The 21,546-nt window shown below is 46.3% G+C and overlaps 1 protein-coding gene across 1 annotated transcript in view; it reads left to right on the forward strand.

Annotated features, from left to right (window-relative positions):
* Maml3 (mastermind like transcriptional coactivator 3) overlaps positions 1–21,546 on the forward strand; it is a 295,728-nt gene that overhangs the window by 165,275 nt on the left and 108,907 nt on the right. The window contains exon 2 of the mRNA XM_090356926.1: positions 18,590–20,131. Coding sequence (XP_090213052.1) covers positions 18,590–20,131 — 1,542 coding nt within the window. The remainder of the gene's footprint in view (positions 1–18,589; positions 20,132–21,546) is intronic.

The raw sequence follows: 21,546 nt of genomic DNA on the forward strand, positions 1-21,546 counted from the left end.
CCACTCAACCAAGACTAGACTTGCTCATGGCCCTATGCTAATAAGGAAGCTGGCTTCATTAGCTGAAGGAAATTAACTTGGATAATTCTGCAGCATGAATCTGTTTCCAAAGAGGAGTTGATTTCTCCCCTTTCTGTGAGCTGACGTTCACTTCACAATTAATTCAGTGGGCTGTGTTACCATGTGCTGTTGCCAGCCAACAAATGCATACATAAGCCTTACCCTTCTCCCCCAACAACCCAGAGCAGAGTCCTAGGCTCTCCAAAAAGATCCAACATGAGTTGTTTGTATGTCTTAATAGCATATTTTAGTAAACAGAATCCTCCCTTGAATAATGGAATGATTTCAGATGTATTATAAATGTACTTTTTCCTCCACCATTGGTCTGAAGCAAACACATAATCACATCTGTAAATGTGAGTTTGGATATTCACTGTGGCTCATCTAAATTAAGTCCAAAATAGGTGCAAATTGAGTTATCAGTTCCAGACTTGATTCCTTTGTCTATGAAACCTCGATGTCTTTCTCCAGCTGATTTTCCCGGCAGTTCCTGGGATGGGGGAAAGATATTTGACTCTCTTCCAACTTCTTCCCTCTTCATTTTTAGTTGATTTCTTTTTAATCTCATAGGTAATTTTCTCTCCCCACCAGTTTTGGGTTTCTCTCCTTTTGTGGCAGCTGTTTGCTGTGGTTTGGTTCCATGGTTTGGTTGGGAATTTTGCTCTTGTCTCTTCTTTTCGGCCCTTACTTCAGAAAAGGTCTGAGCTCAGAGTGTAGCTCTATTTCTGGAAAGAACTGCCACATTCACAGGATTTACTGTGGTCATTTTCTCTCTCTTTTTTTTCTTGCCATAATACGGCTCTTTTGTGAATTAAAGTCAAGGTTCCTGGGTGGTGGTACGAGCAGGCATTATCATGAATAATAGTAACACCTAGCCCGTGCTATTGCCAGGTCTTCTTGGGAGATTGTGCCTTATTTCCCATCCCAACCCCGGCTCTCACACAGGCTCCAGTGTTGAGGGATGCTCTAGGCATGTCCACTGAATGAGCGACCTGAATTTTACAGTGTGTTATAATTTATTGAGATACCCCATGCCATGATGTGGGCTGATTGTTTTTAAGGCCTCAACAAAGCCATTTCCTCCCCCATTTCATTGCGATTGTGAAACTGCTTTGGAATTTTAGGCAGTGACAGAGATGTCTCTACTTTATGCCTTTCGTATGAGGCCAGGTTTAAATGCTTTTTAAAAAAATGTCTTCTTAACTTGAGAGGATGTGAGAGGATGAGCAGAAAGAATTTCTTAGTAGATACTTTTCTTATAAAGGAATTTCATAATATATCCAGAGATTTTTCTTCTATAACTACAGTTTACAGCTCTTTTTTCCTTCTTTTTTACTAAGACATAGGTATGTTTTAAGAGAAGGAAGAAGTTTGAAAGGAGGAGTGGTAGGCCGCAGGAGATGGCTTTGTGCTTCTTTTATGACTCCTATTTTGACTTGGCAGATGCTCAAGGTTATTCTGCTAACCAAACAATCTGCACTGCTTCCAGATCAGTAAGAGCTGAGCTCCCCACCCAAGCTATGATACCAGACTCCCCCACGGAGGCTTTGAGAACCTCAGGCTTGTCAGGCAGTGTTGGCTGGGTACGGTCCCTTGGTTCTTTGGCTGTGGTTACTATCACATGTCCATGTCTGAGACTCTCACCCAGACAGCTTGATCTGAAATGGTATCATCCCTTCATACTCATCCCCTTTTCACCTTTTTTTCCCATGAAATTCAAAGTCTAGAATTTTTTCAGAATTGTTGGTAGGTTGCAGGTTCAGTTCACTGGTAGAGCTTGTGTTCAGCATCAGACCTGCGTTCAAATTCCCAACCCCAACCCAACGAACCAGACAAAACAGCAAACAAAACACTCAAGAAATCACTGTCACTGACGATGCAGACCCACGTCAGCAGACACAGATCTATTTGGACATTTTAAAAATTATAAGACCTGCCGGGTGTGGTGGCTCATGCCTGTAATCCTGGCAACCCAGGAGGCTGAGATCTGAGGATCAAGGTTCAAAGCCAGCCCAGGCACAAAAGGACCTGAGACTCTTATCTCCAATTAACCTCTAGAAAATGGGAAGTGGGGCTCCACTCAAGGAGTAGGGAGGTAGCCTTGGGCTGAAGAGCTCAGGGACAGTGCCCAGGCCGAGTTCAAGCCCCATGACCCACAAAAAATAAAATAAAATTGCACGACTCATTTTGACTTTCACAAGTGAAGTGAGAATTATAACACATACTCCTCCCAGAATCATGACAGATATCGTGAAATAAATCCAGGGGTGCACTAAGGAAAGCTAGTGCTCAGCTAGTGCTGAGGTAGTGTGTATGTGTGTGTGTGTATGTGTGTGTGTGTGTATGTGTGTGAACCTCTTCCCCTCAGAGGGGTCCCCACTGAGTGGCTGCCCTGGGATCAAGGTCTTGAGGAGTCTGTCTCTATTTCTGACACTTTCACCTCTTTTCCACAGTTGTCTTTTAATCTTCTTTTGTTTGGCTCAATCTGGGGGTTTTTTTGTTTGTTTGGTTTTTTTTTTTTTGGTCAGTCACAGAGCTTGAACTCAGGGCCTGGGAGCTGTCCCTGAGCCCTTTTTGCTCAAAGCTAGATCTCTACCATTTAAGCTATTTCTGGCTTTTTGTTCATTAAGTGGAGTTGAGTCTCAAGGCTAACACTCTGCCACTTGAGCCACTTCTGGCCTTTTGTTGGTTAATTGGAGATATGAATCTCATGGACTTTCCCGTTCCAGCTGGCTTTGAACTTCAGTCCTGAGATCTCAGCCTCCCGAGTAACTAGAATTAAAGGCAAGAGTCACCAGCACCCAGCGTAACAATCTGCATTTCTCACAAGCTCCAAGAGGTTCTCTGGATTCTCTATGGGTCATGCCGGTTCAATCTAATATCTCTTAGCTCTCATTTCAAACTCATACCACGAACCTGACGGGGTGATTTTTCCCTTGGTTTTTTCCTGCTCTCTTGGCAGTGGCACATCTTCAGCTCTCCCTGCTCTGGCTTGTCTAGTTCGCTCATCTAATTAGCAGAGCTCACGACCAGTGATACTTTCATCTCCAGGACTTTTCCCGTCGTGGCTGTTGAGATGCCCGCGGTAGTGGGTGGGCAGAGCGGACGCCTCCTTGTTGTTCATCTGTAATTGGTTGTACAGAGGGCTTCTATTCAGCACATCAGCGTGTGAGGACAGTGCATCCTGACCCACAACCTCCTTTCTAAGGCCATGTGGAAATCGGGGCTGTTGGCATAACTACTAACACACACAGTCCCACCGCTTGATCACTACCCTTGCTGTCTGTCCCCTGGGCCTCCCAGGTTCTGGACATGTCACCAGGCATTTGTTTTGGCCCTGGTGATGAGTTCCTTGCACAAAAAGCCTCACAGCAATCTAAGTGATCGTTCAACATGCATGTGGTTAGAGACATTAGCCACACAAGCAGTCTTGTCTTCCATTTCAGATATGTCCCTCCCCTACCCAGTCCTCCCGCTGTGGTCTTGTGCAGTCAGACATGAATAGACCATTTTCAAGGTAGAGATGAAGATGGACGATCTCAAGGATCTAACAGAGACAACACTGTCCAGAGACTTGAGCACAACTACATGGCCCTCCCCTTCTGCCCCCCATGCCAAGTGCCAACTCTTAGCAGGCACCAAGCCGCTCAGCTTTCAACATAAGAAGAAACTGCTAAATGTGATCCAACATGCATTTTGCATAATGCATTTCTGTGCCGCTTCATAGTAATGAGATAATTACCCTGGGTCTAGTATTAGCATAGACGTGTTCAGATAAGTTACAGCTCTCAGAAGTCAGTAATGGCCACTAATCATTCCATGTTCATTCCCTTCCAATCTCAGACTCCAAGTTCAGCTGCAGGGTTCCACCAGCCTATGACAAATGCTGCACTCGTCGTTTCTGCTGCATTAGATGAAGCATTTGTGAATACAATAGTCTCACCCTAATTTAAACTAATTTCGGCAAACAGCTTCCTGAATTGAGAAAAATCGGAATTGAAGTCTGGTGGTAAATGTGATATATTTAAAAGTAACAAGTGCAATTCAAACTAGACGATCAACTGTTAGTAAATAAACAGCCCATGGGAGCTCCCCTAATATATGAGAAGAATTCATAATACATGGATCAATTGTTTATTTAAATTTGAGTCTCTTGAGTCCTTAAGCCCTTTAGATTCATTTCTTTCTTAAATAGGTTAAGCATTTCCCAGCATAATCTCTGTAATACCTGTTCTTTTACATGGGAAGCATTTCCTTTAATACATAAAGACAAATAACAAGTTGGCCCCATGCCACGATGCAGTTAAAGGCAAAATTAGCAGGGTTTCATTTAACCAGGTTTTACTATACAGTGTGTGTATAGAAATAGCAACGGATACAAGCTCCCCCCCCCCCGACACCAACTCTTTGTTGTTGATGTCTCAAGACAGGGTCTCACTGTGTTGGCAGGCCGCCCTTGAACTTGTGATCCTCCTGCCTCAGCTTCCTGAATGCTGGGATTGCAGGCCCGACCGACACAGCCACTTCTATTTGTTTGCATTTCAGGATTCATTACCTATTTTAGAAAGGAATGTCCAGACCATTTTTTTATTTCATCTTTTAACTGTATATCACTAGAGTAACCAAAATAAAATCATGGGCTATTAAATCAATAAGGGATGTTAGAGGTTATGTGGTCCAGGGCAAGAATGGTGGCAGAGTTCAGGCAACTGACTTGCACAGAACGTATGCTGCCCAGCAGGGAAGCAATTCTAGGGCTCTGGTTTCCACGCCTGGGATGGGCCCTCGAGCCACCTGCCCTTCCAGGGGCCATGCAGTGGGATGTTGCCAGGAACTCCTTTCTGCCCCTTCTGCTACCCTGGTCCAGAGTCTAACCACCCCCCCCCCACCCCGAGTTCCATCCAGACACCTCCTGTCATGTAGGGCTGTTGACTCAATCCTTCGTGGTGGAGATGGAAAGTCTGTTCACTGCTGTGCATGTTACTCTGGTAGCATTGTCAGACAAGTACCACACACCAGTGGCCTTGGGAGGTGTTTCCACCCTGGCCCTTAGGAATGAGGTGGAAACTTGCGACAGGCAACCCCTGAAATCGGGGTCTGGCATGTGCTTACAGTAATCCTTGCTGCTCAGGTTGCTAAGACCTAGAGGATCCTGGTTCAAAGCTAGCTTGGACAGAAAAGTCTGAGAGACTTCATCTCAAACTAACCAGCCAAAACATGGGTGGGAGACATAGTTCAAATGAGAGAGTGCCAACTGTAGGAAAGTCAAGAGAGAGCTCAAGGCCCTCAGTTCAAACCCTGGTACTTGTGGAAGGAAGGAAGGAAGGCAGGAAGTTAGGAAGGAAGGAAGGAAGGAAGGAAGGAAGGAAGGAAGGAAGGAAGGGAGGGAGGGAGGGAGGGAGGGAGGGAGGGAGGGAGGGAAGGAGGTATTTTAAATGACGTGATTAGGATTCAAGTACAATTTTGGTTTAAAATGTACAAAATGCAAGAAAAGTTTCCAGAAGAGAGAAATGAATTATTGCTCTCTGACTTAAAATGAAGATGTTAAGTTGCTTAGTAACTTCCTGCCAAGTTCAGTTGTCTGCCTTTGCCCTGCTTTCCAGGGTCTTGTTGAAAGCAAGCCATTGATTTGAATCGAGACCCCACATGGGAGCGCTCTGAGCTGGAACAGTTCCTGGAGATCATGTAGTTCAGATCCCCCTCTCTCTGTAATTGAGGAGACAGAAGGCGAGGAGGTTCAATAGTTGCTGCACAACCACATGATTAAGTTTGTTTAGTTGCTGTGCTTTGGAGGGACTTGGAAAACGCCACATGCATACTTTTGCCTTGCAAGTGCCTGGCGTTTTCTGTGGTGTGTAGTCAGGATATCTCTGAGCTCGTGTGAGCAGGTGAGCGCAAACCTCATTTGTTGAATCTACTGCTGACGGGATTTGTGTGCTGTCTTCAGGTTCTGTTCTCTTGGATCTGTAGAGTTTGCTTGGGCAGAAGTTTAAAAACGTATCATTACCGTAAAAATCCTTCCTTTCCCTTTCATATAACATCACAATCTTTCGGTGCTAGACAATCTTTTGGTGCTAGTACTGGGGTTCCACTCCCGGCTTTTTGCCGGTTAATTGGAGATAAGTCTCTTAGTATTTCTGGTCCAAGCTGGCTTTGGACTGCTGTCCTACTTTGGACTCATGAGTAGCTAGGATTATGGGCGTAAGCTACCAATGCCTAATCAGAAATATCACTTAAGGCATCATCTGTTAAACTTTGAAAGCCATCTCATGCACACATAGGTAGTTACAGAAAATATTATGCAAACTGAACTGTCATGTTCAAATGGAAATGCATAAATAATGCCAGGATGGCTAGGTATGAAAGACAGAAACACCCAAGTATGTTGTTTGGACTCTATATAGTTTCACAGTCCATTTGCAGCTCACCACAATTTAGACAGAAAGTTGACAAACTCTGAGTCTATTTTAAGCAGAGTGATTTATCACACAGTGCATTTGGGCAGAAGCAGGGAATTCTGGCTACCACTGGTTGTTTTTCCTCTGAGTCACATTTTACTTTTCTTCTTTGTTCCTCAGTTTCCCCTCTGTATCTCTCTGGGGGTAGATGGATCATCAGTTACTGTTGAGAGCCCCTGGATTACACCAGGCTCTCTCACCCTATGCTGAGTTTTAGGCCAGTACTTCAGGAGTTGGAATTTTAGAGGTAGATATTTTTCATGACCTTTGTTAGTACAGGCACCAGTGGCTCACGCCTGTAATCCTAGCTACGCAGGAGGCTGAGGTCTCAGGGTTGTAGTTAGAAGTCCATCTGAGTAGGAAAATCTGTGAGACTCTTATTTCCAATTAATCTTTTGGCTGTAAGTTGGAGGTATGGCTCAAGTGGTAGAGGATGAGCCTTGATCAAAATGTCTAAGGGACAGTGCCCAGTTCCTGAGTTCCAGCCTCAGGACCGGCTTGGATAAGTAAATAACATGTGTTAAGCTTTGGATCAAGTAGCAGTTGTTGGACTACTTGCCTCAAGATCAAGTCTGTGGCTTGTTGACGTAGTCATTTGTCTCATCAGTTGTGTAGTGATGGTATTAGCTCATGTTATGGGTTGAAGTGATGCTCACAAGGATTCCATCATCGGTGTCCCCTTTCCATGGAGAAAGTAGTTGCTCAGCACTTGACCTTCAAAGACCCTGCGAGGACAGAGGCAGGCTTAAGCCTAGTTATTAGCCATAGACGTCTTCCCGGGCTGCTGTCAGAGCCACACCAGGGGACTTCAGAGGCAGGAGTGGTTTCCCTCTCAGGCCTGCAGCCTGAGGCTGGAAGTTCAAGGTTGGGGATCATTATGGTCAGCTGCTTCTACAGGCTGGCCTCGCCTTGTGTCTACAGTGTCGACACTCCATGCCCACACGGTGGTATCTTGAGAAGTGATGGAGTTCTGGGGTCTCCACACTTGGAAGCTGGGTTGACACCAAAGACAGGATACAGCATAGGTATTTTCCTTCTGTTCTTCCATCGTGCCAGGACATTACATGATACCCCTAGGAGAAACTGAATTGCACCAGACTCTCACCCTGCCAGCATGTTGAACTTGGACTTCCCAGCCTTCAGACCTAGGAAAAAATTTTTTTCTTTATCAATTAGTCTCTGGTATTTTGTTGCAGTGGCAATCGTGAGCTTAGAAAGAACTGATCTCTCTTGGTCTTCCCTCAATGAGTCTTCCTCTCCGTCCCTATAAGAACCCATTATATTGGATTAGCACCCACCCTCATGACCTACTAAAGTTTGCCTCCAAATTACTGTCACTTTCTGAGACACTAGACAGCAGGATTTCAGCATATGAATGGAGGGGTTCTGAGGTACACAATTTGGCCTGTAAAACTGATTAATCATGAGCCCTGCCTGTACAAATTTCTTACTACCTTTGCATATCCCAAGTGTGTGTGTCAGATGCTGTGTTGCCACAAAGACTCCATAATTACTGTACATTTTCATGGAGAAAGAAGTGTTTTGGGCTGGAGTATGACTTTTCGGAGGATGAGGGGAGTGGTCCATCAGGAAATGAACACCCTAAGAGTAAATCCTGCAAGGCTTACACCATGGAATCATTTCAGATTTCCATGCTGGTACCCCCATCAGGCCTGGAAAGCTCTAGCCCAAAGCAGCCAGGCCTTGGTTTACCCAGGACATTCAGTGGGACTCTACTTAAAAGATGAAAACACAGTTTTCCTATCATCATCCACAGGATACTCCCGGCCAAGAGAACCCTCGGGAATACGTAATTGTCTTTGGGCTTCTGATTGGCCATGGAGGATTTCGATTTCCACATCCCAAAGGCTAATATAGGGCCCGCCCAGGCTCGGCCTTGCTCTTGGCCTGGACATAATTGAAATTGCTGCCCTCACAAGTCGGGAGTGAGGTTGTGGGAAGAGGCTGTGTAAATGGTTCTGACTGTTGCTATAACAACAGTACCTCAGTCTAATTTCTTTTGAAAAATGAATTCAGCTGGTAGGATGAAGCCGAGCAGCTTTTCCTTTCACAGGAAAGCCCCACAGACAGGCTGCAAAGCTCTGCTGGTCCTTGATTGAATGAGTGCATGTACTGCCACGTTGAACGTTTCCCCGCACCAGTCACCTTGCCTCCATGTTTTCCTGCCTCAGAGCTTGTGCCATGTACTTGTTCCTCTGCCTCCTACAGGGGCACAACCCAGAGAGAAAAGCCCTCTCACGCTGCCTTATTGCCAGTGTGTGGACAAAGTCAGTCTGAAGATAGAAAATCAGGCAATCCCCTTGTTTGGTAAATAAAGCCAAATCCTTAGCCTTCACTTCAGTTTTGGAGTAAACACCTGCTGTGAAATGGAGGCACAGGAGTTGGATGCTGTCTAGAAAGCATTACGTTCTGTTTGCTCACTGGTGGTGGTGTGCGTGCGTGCGTGTGTGATATGATGAAGGAAAGAGGAAGGAGGAGGGACAGAGAGAGAGAATGAATAATGCAAGGTACAACCTAGGAGGAAGTACAGTGCCTAACTTCCTCAAGAGAAAGTTGTGGGATTTTTATAGAGCAGGAGGTCTTGTTTCAATACATCTGCTTTCCAAATGGAAATAAACATGGGCAGGGATTTTATTCAAAAGCAACAGAGTGACATTTGGACTCTGAGCTGTTTGTATTTATGCTGATGCAGAATTTCAGTCTGGTCTTCTAAAAGGGACCAAAAAAAGTGAAATTTCTTATTGAAAAAAGTGGGGTTGGGGTTTTTTATTGCTATCGTTGCTGGTACTGAGAGCCTAGGCTCTGTTACTTGGCTCTTTTTTGCAAGGCTGATGCTCTATCACTTGAAGCACAACTCTACTTCTGGCTTTTTAGTGTTATGAATTAAAATTAGTATCAATAGCAAGAGAGATTTCAACTCAATGTCAGTTTCTGAGTGCAGTGCATCTTGTTCAGTTGGAAATGAGTCTCTTGAATTTGTCTGCCCCAAGCTGACTTTAATCCCTGATCCTTAGATCTCAGCCCCCTGAGTAGCTATGATTACAAGCATGAGCTACCAGTGTCTAGCTGAAAAGCACATGCTGAGTAAACAGTCCTTGATTCCTGCCCAAGAGAGAGAAGAAGTCCAGAGCCTCCTCGAATTATGTGTCCTTCCTGCCTCCTCCCTCCCAGAAGCCCCCAGGCCAATGCCTCCATACTGTGCAGGCCTGCTCTCCTTGGTGGCCCTGTGCCTGAGCATTTCCAGCTGAGGCTGGTGACGGTGGGATCTGATGTCAGCCTTTACACCCTCCTCCCTCCTTTGTGCTCATCTCCCCCCCCTCCAGGAGCATCATTTCTGCACAGCCTGAAATAAATCCCATCAGGAATTTCAGATGGCAACACAAGGCCATGTTTACAAGTAGATTTGAATAGAAATTTACGCATGACTCCTCATAGAAGAAAAAACCAGAGATATTCCTAAGGAACTTGTTTCTTGGCCTTCAACATAAAGGTTCCCAAGTATGTTTGTGTTTACGAAAGGCAGAGCCCTTTGGTGTTGGGAGTGTGGGATTGTGAGGGCAAGCCACAGAGTTTCCTGGAGTTTGCCTGCTGAACGCCCTGTCGTGAAGGACGCCCTGCTGCTTGGGCTGTCTTCTCCCTGTGGACACCATCATCTCTCCGTGAGTGTGTGCTAAGCGTGCAGGGGGATATCACCCACCACGAGCATGGTGCGCTTTTGTGAGCCAGCACATCTGGCGTTACAGCATCACCACACACGCTTAAAGCACCTCTTGAAGATTTCTGAGTTCCATGTTGCTATGAATTCATCAGCGGCCCAAGTCCTCAGATGCAGAAAGGCAGGGGAGTTGAAAACCCAGATTCCACACACAAGCGAGGCTAGGAAGGGCTTTGCCTGTGGGCTTAATCTCTGCCTGTACCCACCTTCTCCAAACCCTTTCCTTACCCATCAGTTTATTGTGAAAGTTCATTGAGATAATTTTGGCAAGGCACTTACTTGGGCTCGTCTTCTCCCTGGCAGGTGGTAAATTCTGAGCCAACAGTGTATCAGAACATCTAGAAACATCTACAAAGCAGCTTATCAAATCCTCTGATGAGAAAGTCATATGGCCTTAGTGTTGACAGAGCTAACAGTCTTGGTTTTAATAAGTAAATAATGCTGTAATGCACCGATTTCAACTGCATATTGGGACCTTGTGAAAAGCCCTTCTAACTGCAACTATAAATAGTAAACAGGAATCATAAGACGTGTGCTGAAAATGCGATGTATTCTTTCAGCTAGGAGAAAGCCACGCGCTTGCGTAGACTTTTGTGTGTTTTGAGATTTGGAGATTGGAGGGGATCTGAGGGCTTTCAAATTTCTAAATGTTGAGAGCTTTCCCTACTGTAACTCCTGGCGTTGTGTGAACCATTCTGAAGCTGTGATTGTGTAGTCCGTTGGTACGTAGTACAGGTGTGTATAAAGGATAAATACTTAAAACTTCATCCACATACAAAAGATAGGAAATGTTTTTAAAGAGTCACTAAGCAGGAACCTTACTCTGCCTCACAGCTGGAACCCCAGACTATGTAATGAGGCCCCACACGAAGCCTGTGTAACCCAGGAGAGCTTGGAAACCGAGTTTTCAGTCTGATGTGTAGTGGAAAGGAAAGCCTGTAGTCTTTCTGAAAATTTCCCCGGAGTACTTCAAGGGTCGTGTTGCCGTGGGTCAGGCTCCCGTGCCCGCCGCATAGTCTGCCAGGCCCTTGACAACAATCCTATTCTTTCTGGGAACTTTTCGATGCAAAAAATTCTAACTGTTCATGGCTGCCATCCCTACCAGTGTCACAGCAAGATCTTAACTTCAGTCTCATGGTAATTGTGTGTGTGGGGGGGGGATTTAGTACATGGTTATCTTGTATGCACTTATTATTTTTAAGTTCATATGTAGAAAAGTTATTTTCTCTCTAAAATAATGTGGCAAGTATATAAAAAGTTGATGAGGCCAACTTTAGGAATTGGAAGAATACATGTGTTGCTCTGCCTTTCAGATGGATCTTTTTAAAACAAACTCAACTTCTGTCTGCCAGTGTGTGCCAGTGTTCATTCTCAGGGTGGTCTTTCCTTCAGGAAAATGGTTGGCCTTCTGGCCCCTGTACAGTGCTTAACATAAACACACAAAATCAGTAGGTGAAAATGAAGATAAGTGTATTGTACGGATGAAGAAATGGCCCAGAGTGTTCCTGTAGTCACAAAAACCTGACGTAGAAATACGTGTTTTCATGAAACATGCTATAGAAGTGAAGCGATCTTCTGCAGGAAGTCAGGATCCCTGCAGGTTTGGCAAAACCCATCTCGACTCTCGCGTGTTAGTTGTGCTTCTGAGAGGCTCCAGAGAGGCAGCAGTCAGCTCAGGAACGTTTCATGTTGACATTGACTTTGTATATTTAAAGAAATCAAACTACCAATTTCAAAATGTCAGAATCTAACAGAATTATTAGTCTAGATCAGAATGTCTAAAAGCAAGAGACCTAGACTCACTGCCTCCAGAGAACATGAGAAGTTCATTAAATTCCTTTAGATACCGATAGCCCCGCCCCACTCTCACACTCTAGTATGAGCTCTACCTGGTTGACTAAGAAAGTAATGGACCCAGAACCACAACATGCTTGCTACTCAGCCTTCCAAGTAACTAGTTCCACTAAAGTTGGGAAATCAAATCACTAAATAAGCCCTAAAAGCTCTTTTATGTGTCAGTTCTGGAAGTGTTCTGTTCCTTCTTCGTATCTACTAATGAAATTTCGAACAGGAATATCTGAATTACTCATCAAATACATTAAATAAGCAAGTCAAATTCCACTATGGGGCTGTGGACTTCCATTGCTGCTCATGGGGAAGGATAACCATAAGAAAACTGGTTCCAGGGAATTAGCTTCTTGTTTGACCAGAATAGATCAAAATGACCTAACTGCTTGACCCTCTGGGCTTGTAAATTAGTCATAGTATCTGTAGCTTTACATTTGAACTCACCATCAAATCCCAGGAAGGAGTCATGTCTCTAAGAGATGGAGTAGGAATCACTCCGCTTTTTGTGTTTTCAGGGGATGCTGGCCGTTGAAGACCAGTCGAATCCATTTGCAGAAAAAAAAATTAATATATATATAGTTATTGTTAAGAGGATATACAGAAGTGTTACAGATACTAAGCCATGTAATGAGCACATTTCCTGTTGAACAGTGTCAACCCTTCCCTAGTTCACACCCAGTTTTCCCTCCTGCCTCCCTCAAGTTATATAGGTTCATTTTCAACAGTGTCTCGTGAGGATCACTGCTGCATTTCTTCACTCTTTCTCCCAATCTTTCTGTACCTCCTTACGCTCCCAAAGGCACTTACAGACAAGACAGAAGGTAAGACAAAACAAAACAAAAAATCAGCAACAAAGGGAAGAAAACCTCTTGTTTCCATTTCTTGAAGCTCATTTAGGTGGTTCTCATTTTATATGATCATATGCAAATAGCTATTGAGCCTTTGTGGTCCTCTCCTAATAATATCCCTCCTTTGTTCTCACTGGGTAAATGTCTACAAATCTGTATTTTTTTTACCGTCCAGTGTGTTTACTTGTAGATTTACAGGTACATTCTAGTTACCACAAGTGAGGGAAACCATATTTGCAGAAAGAACCAACATGTAGGGTTGGCAAGCCTGTGAGGACATGAGGCCCTGGGAATGGACCTTAAAGCTCTGTGTTCCTGTCTTAATTTCCTTCTTTACAAATCAGTCACTGTTCCCCAGTAGTGCCAGGGCAGCTTCTCTGGACAATGAGGACCCTGGAAAACGTTAAGGAGGAGAATGTCCTTGTATTTTAAAATAATGGGGTGGGGGGCTCATTTTCTCCAAAAACACTATATAGCCAAGCACATTCAAGTCCTTCTTGTTATTGTTGTTGTTTTATTGCTATTTGCTTTTTTGCTTGCTTGTTTGTATCAGTACTGATGCTTGAACTCTTGGCCTGGACATTACCAGAAGGTTCAGGACAGCGGCAGAGTCAGGAGATTGGATCTGAAAGGAGGAAGGCACCCTGGGGTGCAGGAAAGGTTGAAAACTCATGGTTGACAAGAACAGGGTATTGATTTGGTGTGGACAGGGAGAGGCCGGACACGTATTGAGATAGTCTATACTTGCAGCCAGTGTTTGGCTGGCCCTGCGGGATGTGATAGTGTGAATCTGAACCTGGGTTTATACCAGCTCTGTAATCTCAAACATCACCTGACCTCACTGGGCCTCAGTCCCTCCTCTCTTGGGTGATTCTAACTTTTTTTTAATCCTTTTAGAAAAGAGCCATTAAGCATAGGCATAGGGCATAAGATAGTTTATTCCATTATCTCCCATCTATAGTATCTTCATTATGATATAATAGAATGTAGTCTTATACATCTATGGAATATGCAACGTATTTTCCACATAAACACACCTCAAATCACACTGAACACCAGCGGCCAACCCTGGACCATTAGGTGGCTGTGAAGGAGAGTACCTGACACCTGCCAGCGGCTCATATTGTCACAGACAGGGGATGAACAGCAGGCTTGGCTGCTGACAGCAGCACCTCCTTAATGGAAGGAAACGTTTCTATGCACTCATGGTAATACAGGAGTGAGGAGGGCTGAGACTCAGTGACCAGTGACGCACCAGGGATTCTTCCAGCTTTGGATGACAAAGGGGCCAGGGACTTACTGGGATAGGCTACTGAGAGTAAAACTGCATTGCATTCTTGTGGGAGACTTACTGTACAGCCCGCCATTCTCATGCTGGCTGGGCAGGGAGCTTGTGGGTGAGCCTGCCTTCCCAAACACATAGCCTGTCCCATGTCTTCCTCCCCACACTTCTCGTCTCTCCCATGAGGGACATACACAGAGCATTCGACTCTCAAGCCATCTTTCCATAAAACAAAGGAATGACGAGATAGATAGAACTGACATGAAGAGCACTTGGCTGTTTTGCACATAACAAGCAAAACAAAAATGCAATAACAATAACGTAGCATCTTTATTGATGTTTTTTCCTATACTTTAGAATGCTGACACATGAAATATAGATCAAGATTTGGGTTAAAAGGGGCCAGCAGTGGAGAATGGGAAGCCCCCGGGGGAAAGAATCTGCTGGGCTGCTCCAGTCAGGTGGCGTGCTGAAAACGGATTTGATTCAGACTCCAACAACCTGGCCTCTGCTTTCTACAATCTAGGACATGAATTCATTAGCACTTGGACTTGGGCTTGAATTGCAAATTTGATTTTGTTGTTCAGATGTTAAAAAAAAAAGAAAAAGAAACTACACCAGATGCTTGGAAAACATTAGGGTTTTGCTGGCTAGGGAACAAAAATATTATCATTCTACCTATCTGTATATTGAAGATCCAGGAAGCATTCTCTCTCTGTTGCAGTTATGACTATTTTTGTCACTGAATTTGAAAAATTACAAAGCTAAAGCCATGTTCATATCATTTCAAAGAAACATTTTCCCAAAGAAGCCAGCTGCTCTTCACCCATTTTTAAGAGAAAGAAATCAAGGCTCCTGAGTTTCTCTCACTCTCTTAGCTCAGCTGGTTGTCTGCTAAGAGGGAGCTTCTGGGAACCAAGGACTAAACAGAACTGAAAAATCACCAGCCTCGCAGGACTTCCTCTCCCGTGGAGAACATTTCTGCCATCGTGTATAGGTGTTGACTCCTGGGAAGGGCCGGCCTCATGGTTTGTCCTGGCATTCAGACTCAGCACCTTTTTCCCATTTCCTTTTCTCCCTGCTACACTGCACCTACCTGTTCAGCTGCCTGGAGGTGAAACATGTGTGCCTGGTGAGACCTGCCTGTCTGTGATCTGCTCTGCCATTTAACAAGGGGATAAAGTAGAGCATCTTTATTTCTCTGCTAGCTGCACCCATTACATGACCAAGAAGAGAATCGTGGGCCTGCACTTTCTAAAGTCAGGCTCGCTTTTTTAAAGTCAAGTGCTTTTTAAAAATTTTTTTGAAGCTTAACATTACTTGGGGAGGTTCTCTGAGCCTCCAGGAGGCCCAGAAGCTGTGATACATGAAATTCCCTACATGGAAGGCTACAAATGTTCACGTGTCTGTCATACCTGCAAACAGTAGTAGCGTGGCTTCCTGGTTTGTTCCAGAAATAACATCATTTGCTGGTGATGTCTACGTACTCTGATGGATGGAGCCAGTATTTTCTTTGAAGTCCAATTCCAGTGTGTCCCAGTTAGGGCCAAGTGTTTAGCAGATCAAGAACCTCTGCCAAATGACGGAGTCTGGTGTTGTGATTAAAAATAACAAGGTTTAGCCGGTGCCTGTGGCTCGTGCCTATAGTCCTAGCTACTCAGGAGGTTGTGGTTCTAAGCCAGCCCATGCAAGAAAGTCCGTGAAAGTCTTATCTCCAATAAACTAAAAAAAAAGTTAGAAGTGCAGCTGTGGCTTCAGTGGTAAAACATTAGCCTTGAGCAAAAGAGGCTCAGAGAGAGCACCCAGGCCCTGAGTTCAAGCCCCAGGACCACCAATAACAACGGCATATATATGTATATATACACGTGTATATATATAATTTTAGGAGCAAAAATACAAGTGGAGTTTTGCTCAAGGACCTTTTCTAGTCTGCTGACTTTTTAAATAGAGTCTCCACTTATAAGAAGGCACATGGCAGCTAAGTGACCTTTTCTTAAAGTTCAGTACTCCATCTCCAGACTGGTTTTGCTTTTATGCATGGGCTCCTGCAGAGCCTTGCCAGCTCTTGCCAGTGTGAGTGCCAAGGCATGGGTCTGAGGGACCCCACACCTCTGCTCGCACAGGAGGTCCTCCAGGGGAGGACTGCTCTGCCTCTCCTTCCCCCCCCCCCATACCTGCTTGCCTGAGCACAGCTGTTCGCCCTTGCTATCCAGCCCCTTCTCCTTGGTACCACTCAGCAGCTATCTTCCTGGCATCCACTGTGCCAGGCTCTTTAGCCAGAACCACACATCAGGCCCTTCCTGGCGGAAAGGAAGATGGAAAACACATAAACTGACCTTAAAATTAGTGAGCACATGGGCTAGAAAGACTTGTAAAAAGACTTCAGGATAAGAGGTCATGGCGTCTATTGCCAAGAATGAAGAACCACAAAAGCAGGCATTCCTTACCGTCCCCGGACCACCTGCTACCCTGATTCAGATTTGCCTCTTAGAGCCCCTGTGAACTAACAGTAGAATTAGTCACTCGCTTTGCAGTTACTTATTAACCATTGCCAAGTCCCCAACCACGGGGCACAGCCCTGCAGATACCGAGTAAGCAGGTCAGCTGCAATCCATCCCTTCGCAGAGCTTAGCATGCAAGTAAGACGTTGCCTCCAAGTGTCAGGAAACGGTGGCAGATTGTGGCGGAGGCGTAAAGAATGCTTGGGAAAACATTCCAGTGTAGTCAACCCAAGAAGTCAGGGAAGCAAGGGAGACCCCAGAGTAAGCAATGGGTGGCAAGAGTGAAAAAGGAGTGTAAGGCTTCCAACAGTAAGGAAATCTGAGCTCCACCCTGGAAAGGGGGTAAGAAAATGACAACATGTACAAAACCCTGGGGACAGAGGAAGCATGTGCGGCACATACCAAGAATTTTTAAAGCAATTCTAGAAGACTTGATAGAAAATGTACAGTGGAGGAAAGAATGGGAGAGAGGGGGATTTTGAACAGGAAGAGGGGGAAAGTAAAACAAAACACCCAGAGTCCCAGCAATCAGAGGCCCAGGCGGAAGAATTAAGAGTTCAGGGCCAGCCTGGGATACGCAGTGAGACCCTGTCTCAGAAAGAAAGGGGGAAAAGGGAAGAAGAGGGAGAGGAGGGAAATAAAAGGTCATCTATAAAGTCAAGTGGTTCAACAGGCACCAGTATGTGTTCTAAATGTTGTTGTTGAGTTTATTAACAATAAAGAAAGGACTATATAATGTGAAAGGCACTGGTATAAAGGAGAGTAGGAGAAGTAAACAGTGAATAAAGGAATTGATGAAGGAATGAGTGGCTAGATGTAAGAAGAAAGGTAAATGGATTGGTCGGTGCCCTGGCTGGGCGAGTGGCGCTGCGGTGGCTGTGACTAGATGTGTAAGAGACTCGGGTGGACTTGGTGACATGAGAGCTTTCCAAACAGTGCCCCCATTTCTCCCTCGAGTCTCCGGGTGGACACTGCCCTGGGGGACACAGGCAAGGATGACGTTTGACTGGACAAGGGACAAGAAGCTCGATGTTGAGACATCAGATGTTGAGGTGCAGCTATCAGTGGGATCTGGGTGTGTATTTTGGGGTCCATGGGCATTGAAAAGATAGTTTGAAGCTGTTGTCTTCGAATCATGCATGAACAGCGATGTGTAGAATAAGCAGAAGGAAAGATAGAATGGGACAAAACATCAAAGCATCCCATTGTGTAGGATAAACAAAATACACAAGAAAGTGAGAAAGAGCAGCTGGAGAGGGGAGAAAATCCGAATGAGTGTGGTGCCCTGGAAGCCAAGGGCATTGCGCCCTTGAAAGACAGCAGGTTTGCGTGGCTGGGCTAGAAGAAGTGAGACAGGAACGGAAAGGGAGCCTTGTGTTGTTTTAAATTATAATCTCCTATTGTATGCTCTGCAGTAAACAGGCTAAGTTCCACATTCTTAAGAGGTTTTTTTGTTAGTGTTCTTCAGAATATCATTGATCATCCCAAAGTATGGCCAGGACTTGAGTTGCTCATACCTTCCCCAGGGATGATGTGTTTTGAGCTAAGTCTTGTGTCTAGCATGTGTTTGGAAAAACAACGCCCAGGTAATTCTTCCCAGATCTTGTCTTTTCATTCCCCATGCTCTAATCATTTGTTTTGCTAAATCATGAGTGGGGTGAATCTTAGCCCTCCGTGTTCTGCTTGTACATAAACTCATTTTCTGTAGAGTTTGAATGACAGGGTTCACTGATGAGGAAACTGGAACTACCTTATTCGGAAGTGTATTTCAAGTTGCTTCATGGCGATGTACGGGATAACGACCACACTGCAGCATAGCTCCGTGCTAATCATCCTCTCTTCCGTTTCTTTTCCAGCTACAAGAGACTGTGAAAAGGAAGTTGGAAGGAGCTCGCTCACCTCTTAATGGAGACCAACAGAATGGAACTTGCGATGGGAGTTTTTCTCCAACGAGCAAGCGAGTCCGAAAGGACCTTCCTGCGGGAATGGACGGCATTAACAATCTCCCCAACAACATGCCTCTGCCTCCAGAGGCTTCCCCTCTCCACCAACTGGACCTGAAGCCTTCTTTGCCCTTGAAGAACAGTGGATCCCACCCCCCGGGGCTTCTGGAAGATCTAAGTAAGAATGGAAGGCTCCCTGAGATTAAAATCCCCGTCAACGGCTGCAGTGACCTGGAGAGCAGCTTCCCGCTGCTGCAGAGCAAGGAGCTCAAGCAGGAGCCACTGGACGACCCCGCAGGCATCGACACTTCAGACACGTCGCTTTCCAACCAGAACAAGCTCTTCTCAGACATCAATCTCAATGACCAGGAGTGGCAGGAGCTGATAGACGAGCTGGCCAACACCGTTCCCGAAGACGACATTCAGGACCTGTTCAACGAAGACTTCGAGGAGAAGAAGGAGCCCGAGTTCGCGCAGGCCGCCACGGAGACCCCGCTGTCCCAGGACAGCGCCAGCGTCAAGAGTGACCCGTCACACTCCCCGTTCGCTCGTGTCTCCCTGGAGTCGCCACAGGCCAGGCCTTCGTCTTCCGGGCCTCCCTTTTCTGCCATCTCCGCTAGTTTACCCTCCGTGCCCAGCACTCCCGTGCCCTCCAACCCCACCAGCTCACCAGCGAACTGTGCCGTCCAGTCCCCTCCCACGCCAAACGCAGCCCACACGCCTGGACAAGCTGCCCCTCGGGCCGGCAGTGGCTTTGTCCTCACTCCTGCAGCAGCAGCGACGGTGGCGGGCTCCGGGTCGGGGCCTGTGGCCGTGCCCAGCTCCGACATGTCCCCAGCAGAGCAGCTCAAACAGATGGCGGCCCAGCAGCAGCAAAGGGCCAAACTGCTCCAGCACAAGCAGCCGCAGCCGCCACACCCCAGCCAGGCGGCCAGCTGGTCTCCGGTGGGGCCGCCCTCCAGTCCCTACGGAGCGGCCTTTCCTGCGGAGAAACCCAGCAGCCCCATGATGTACCCCCAAGCCTTTAACAACCAAAACCCCGCAGTGCCTGCCATGGCAAACACCCCGCAGAAGAGTAACTACCTCCCCCCCAATCACCTGGCTCTGATCGGTCAGCAGCCCAACAACCTGGGCCCCAACTCCTTAAACAAGCAGCACAGCATCCTCTCCTACGGCAACACGAAACCCCTGACCCACTTCAACGCCGACCTGAGTCACAGGACGGCCGTCCCCATGGCCAACCCCAGCAAAAACCCCTTGATGCCCTACATGCAGCAGCAGCAGGAGCCGCCACAGGCCGCCCCCCAACACCCCCAGCCGTCCCCGCAGCCGCCACCGCAGCTTCAGGCACCCAGGGCCCACCTGAGCGAGGACCAGAAGCGCATGCTCCTCCTGAAGCAGAAGGGAGTGATGAGCCAGCCCATGGCCTACGCTGCCCTGCCGTCCCACGGCCAGGTAAGATGCAAGTCTCTCCGGGTGGTGTGCGTGGCGGCTTTCATGGCACCCTGGAGAGAGGGCTGATCACTTGCAGAAGTCCTCCCTGCTGTCCTCCTGCAATCTAGGAACGCTCAGGGCAGGAAGGAAACCCAGAGTCACAGGGGATAGAAAGCTCTCTGTGTGGCGGGCGAGGCCCTGCTACGGTTATGTGACCACACATGGAACCATCTTGGCAGCTTCTGTCCAGGTCGTCTGGTCTCAGGGGCGTGGTGGAAGGAAGGCAGGTGTATGGGCCGCCGTTTGGTAAGATTCTGAGCCATCGTCAGCTGGCTTACAAGAGACATGAATGGGGGAGATTTGGATTCTTGCTGCACACACGTGGAAGTGTTTTGTGTTTTCAAAGTGAAGTGGAGGGCAGATTTTGTAGGTTGGTTCAATGCTCCGTGGTTAAAAATTGTTTCCATTGCATGGCTTATAAGTGAGACTTGTCTAACTCATTCAGTTCTAATTCAGGAAAATTGGATGATGCATATATCTCAGTGCTGTAATAAAATAACCCCCCGCCCTGCTCTGCTCTGCGGCCTCCTTGGTTGTCCTGATGTGGAAGGTGAGACTGTTTTGTGTTTCGTGATGAAAAGCAAAAAAGGGAGGGCAGGCAGGCTGCTGGGTAGAGAATAAATACTGATCTCTTCAGCCCAGCAGATGGCTCAGCGCCAAAGTCCCTGACACAGGTGAATGATGGGGTGTCACCTTACTTCCTGTGGCCATTCTGTACCCCCTTCTTGTTGGGACCAGGAGTAGCTATTCTGGTTGGAGATTTCGTGGAAGTCTGCTTTCAAGCTTGACAGGGCTTCACATTCAGATGCATTCATTAGGAGTGCCGGAAGTTGTGCAAGCAGCTCTGGGCTCTGTGTGACTATTTCCATCTTGTATCTCAACCAAGCACGCCAAGCTACTCCCATTCAGTGCCCTCTCCTTCCCCTCCTTGAAGGCTTCATGGAATCCACAGAGCTGTGGAGGTGATAGCCTGCAGAGACAGGCCTGAGCTCTGTGGCTCTTCCCCTGTGGAAGCTTCCAACCCCAGACTTCACAGTGGTGTCATGTCTGCACATGTCAGCCAGCTCTAAAGAAATCCTGACTTGACACACGAAAGTGTACCATGTTTTTACATCAGCTGCAATCAGCAGCTGGTAGGAAAACATCAGTGAAATGTGAATGCTTTATGTTTTATACTCTTTAAGATTAAGCTCTGAAACCGGGAAAAACAGAAACAATACCCAGGGATGTTTGTGGTAAGCCAAATGCGTCACAAGGTTATGAGATCGCAAACTGTCAGATGATCTGTTGTTAATCTTAATACAAATTACGCCTCTGCAGTCACTGTTTTTGTACCAGCATTTCCTCTGAGCCAGACCAGAGATGACTAATTCCAG

Source organism: Megascapheus bottae, chromosome 23 (assembly GCF_031878675.1).
Source record: "Megascapheus bottae isolate mThoBot1 chromosome 23, mThoBot2.hap1, whole genome shotgun sequence".
Taxonomy (NCBI): domain Eukaryota; kingdom Metazoa; phylum Chordata; class Mammalia; order Rodentia; family Geomyidae; genus Megascapheus; species Megascapheus bottae.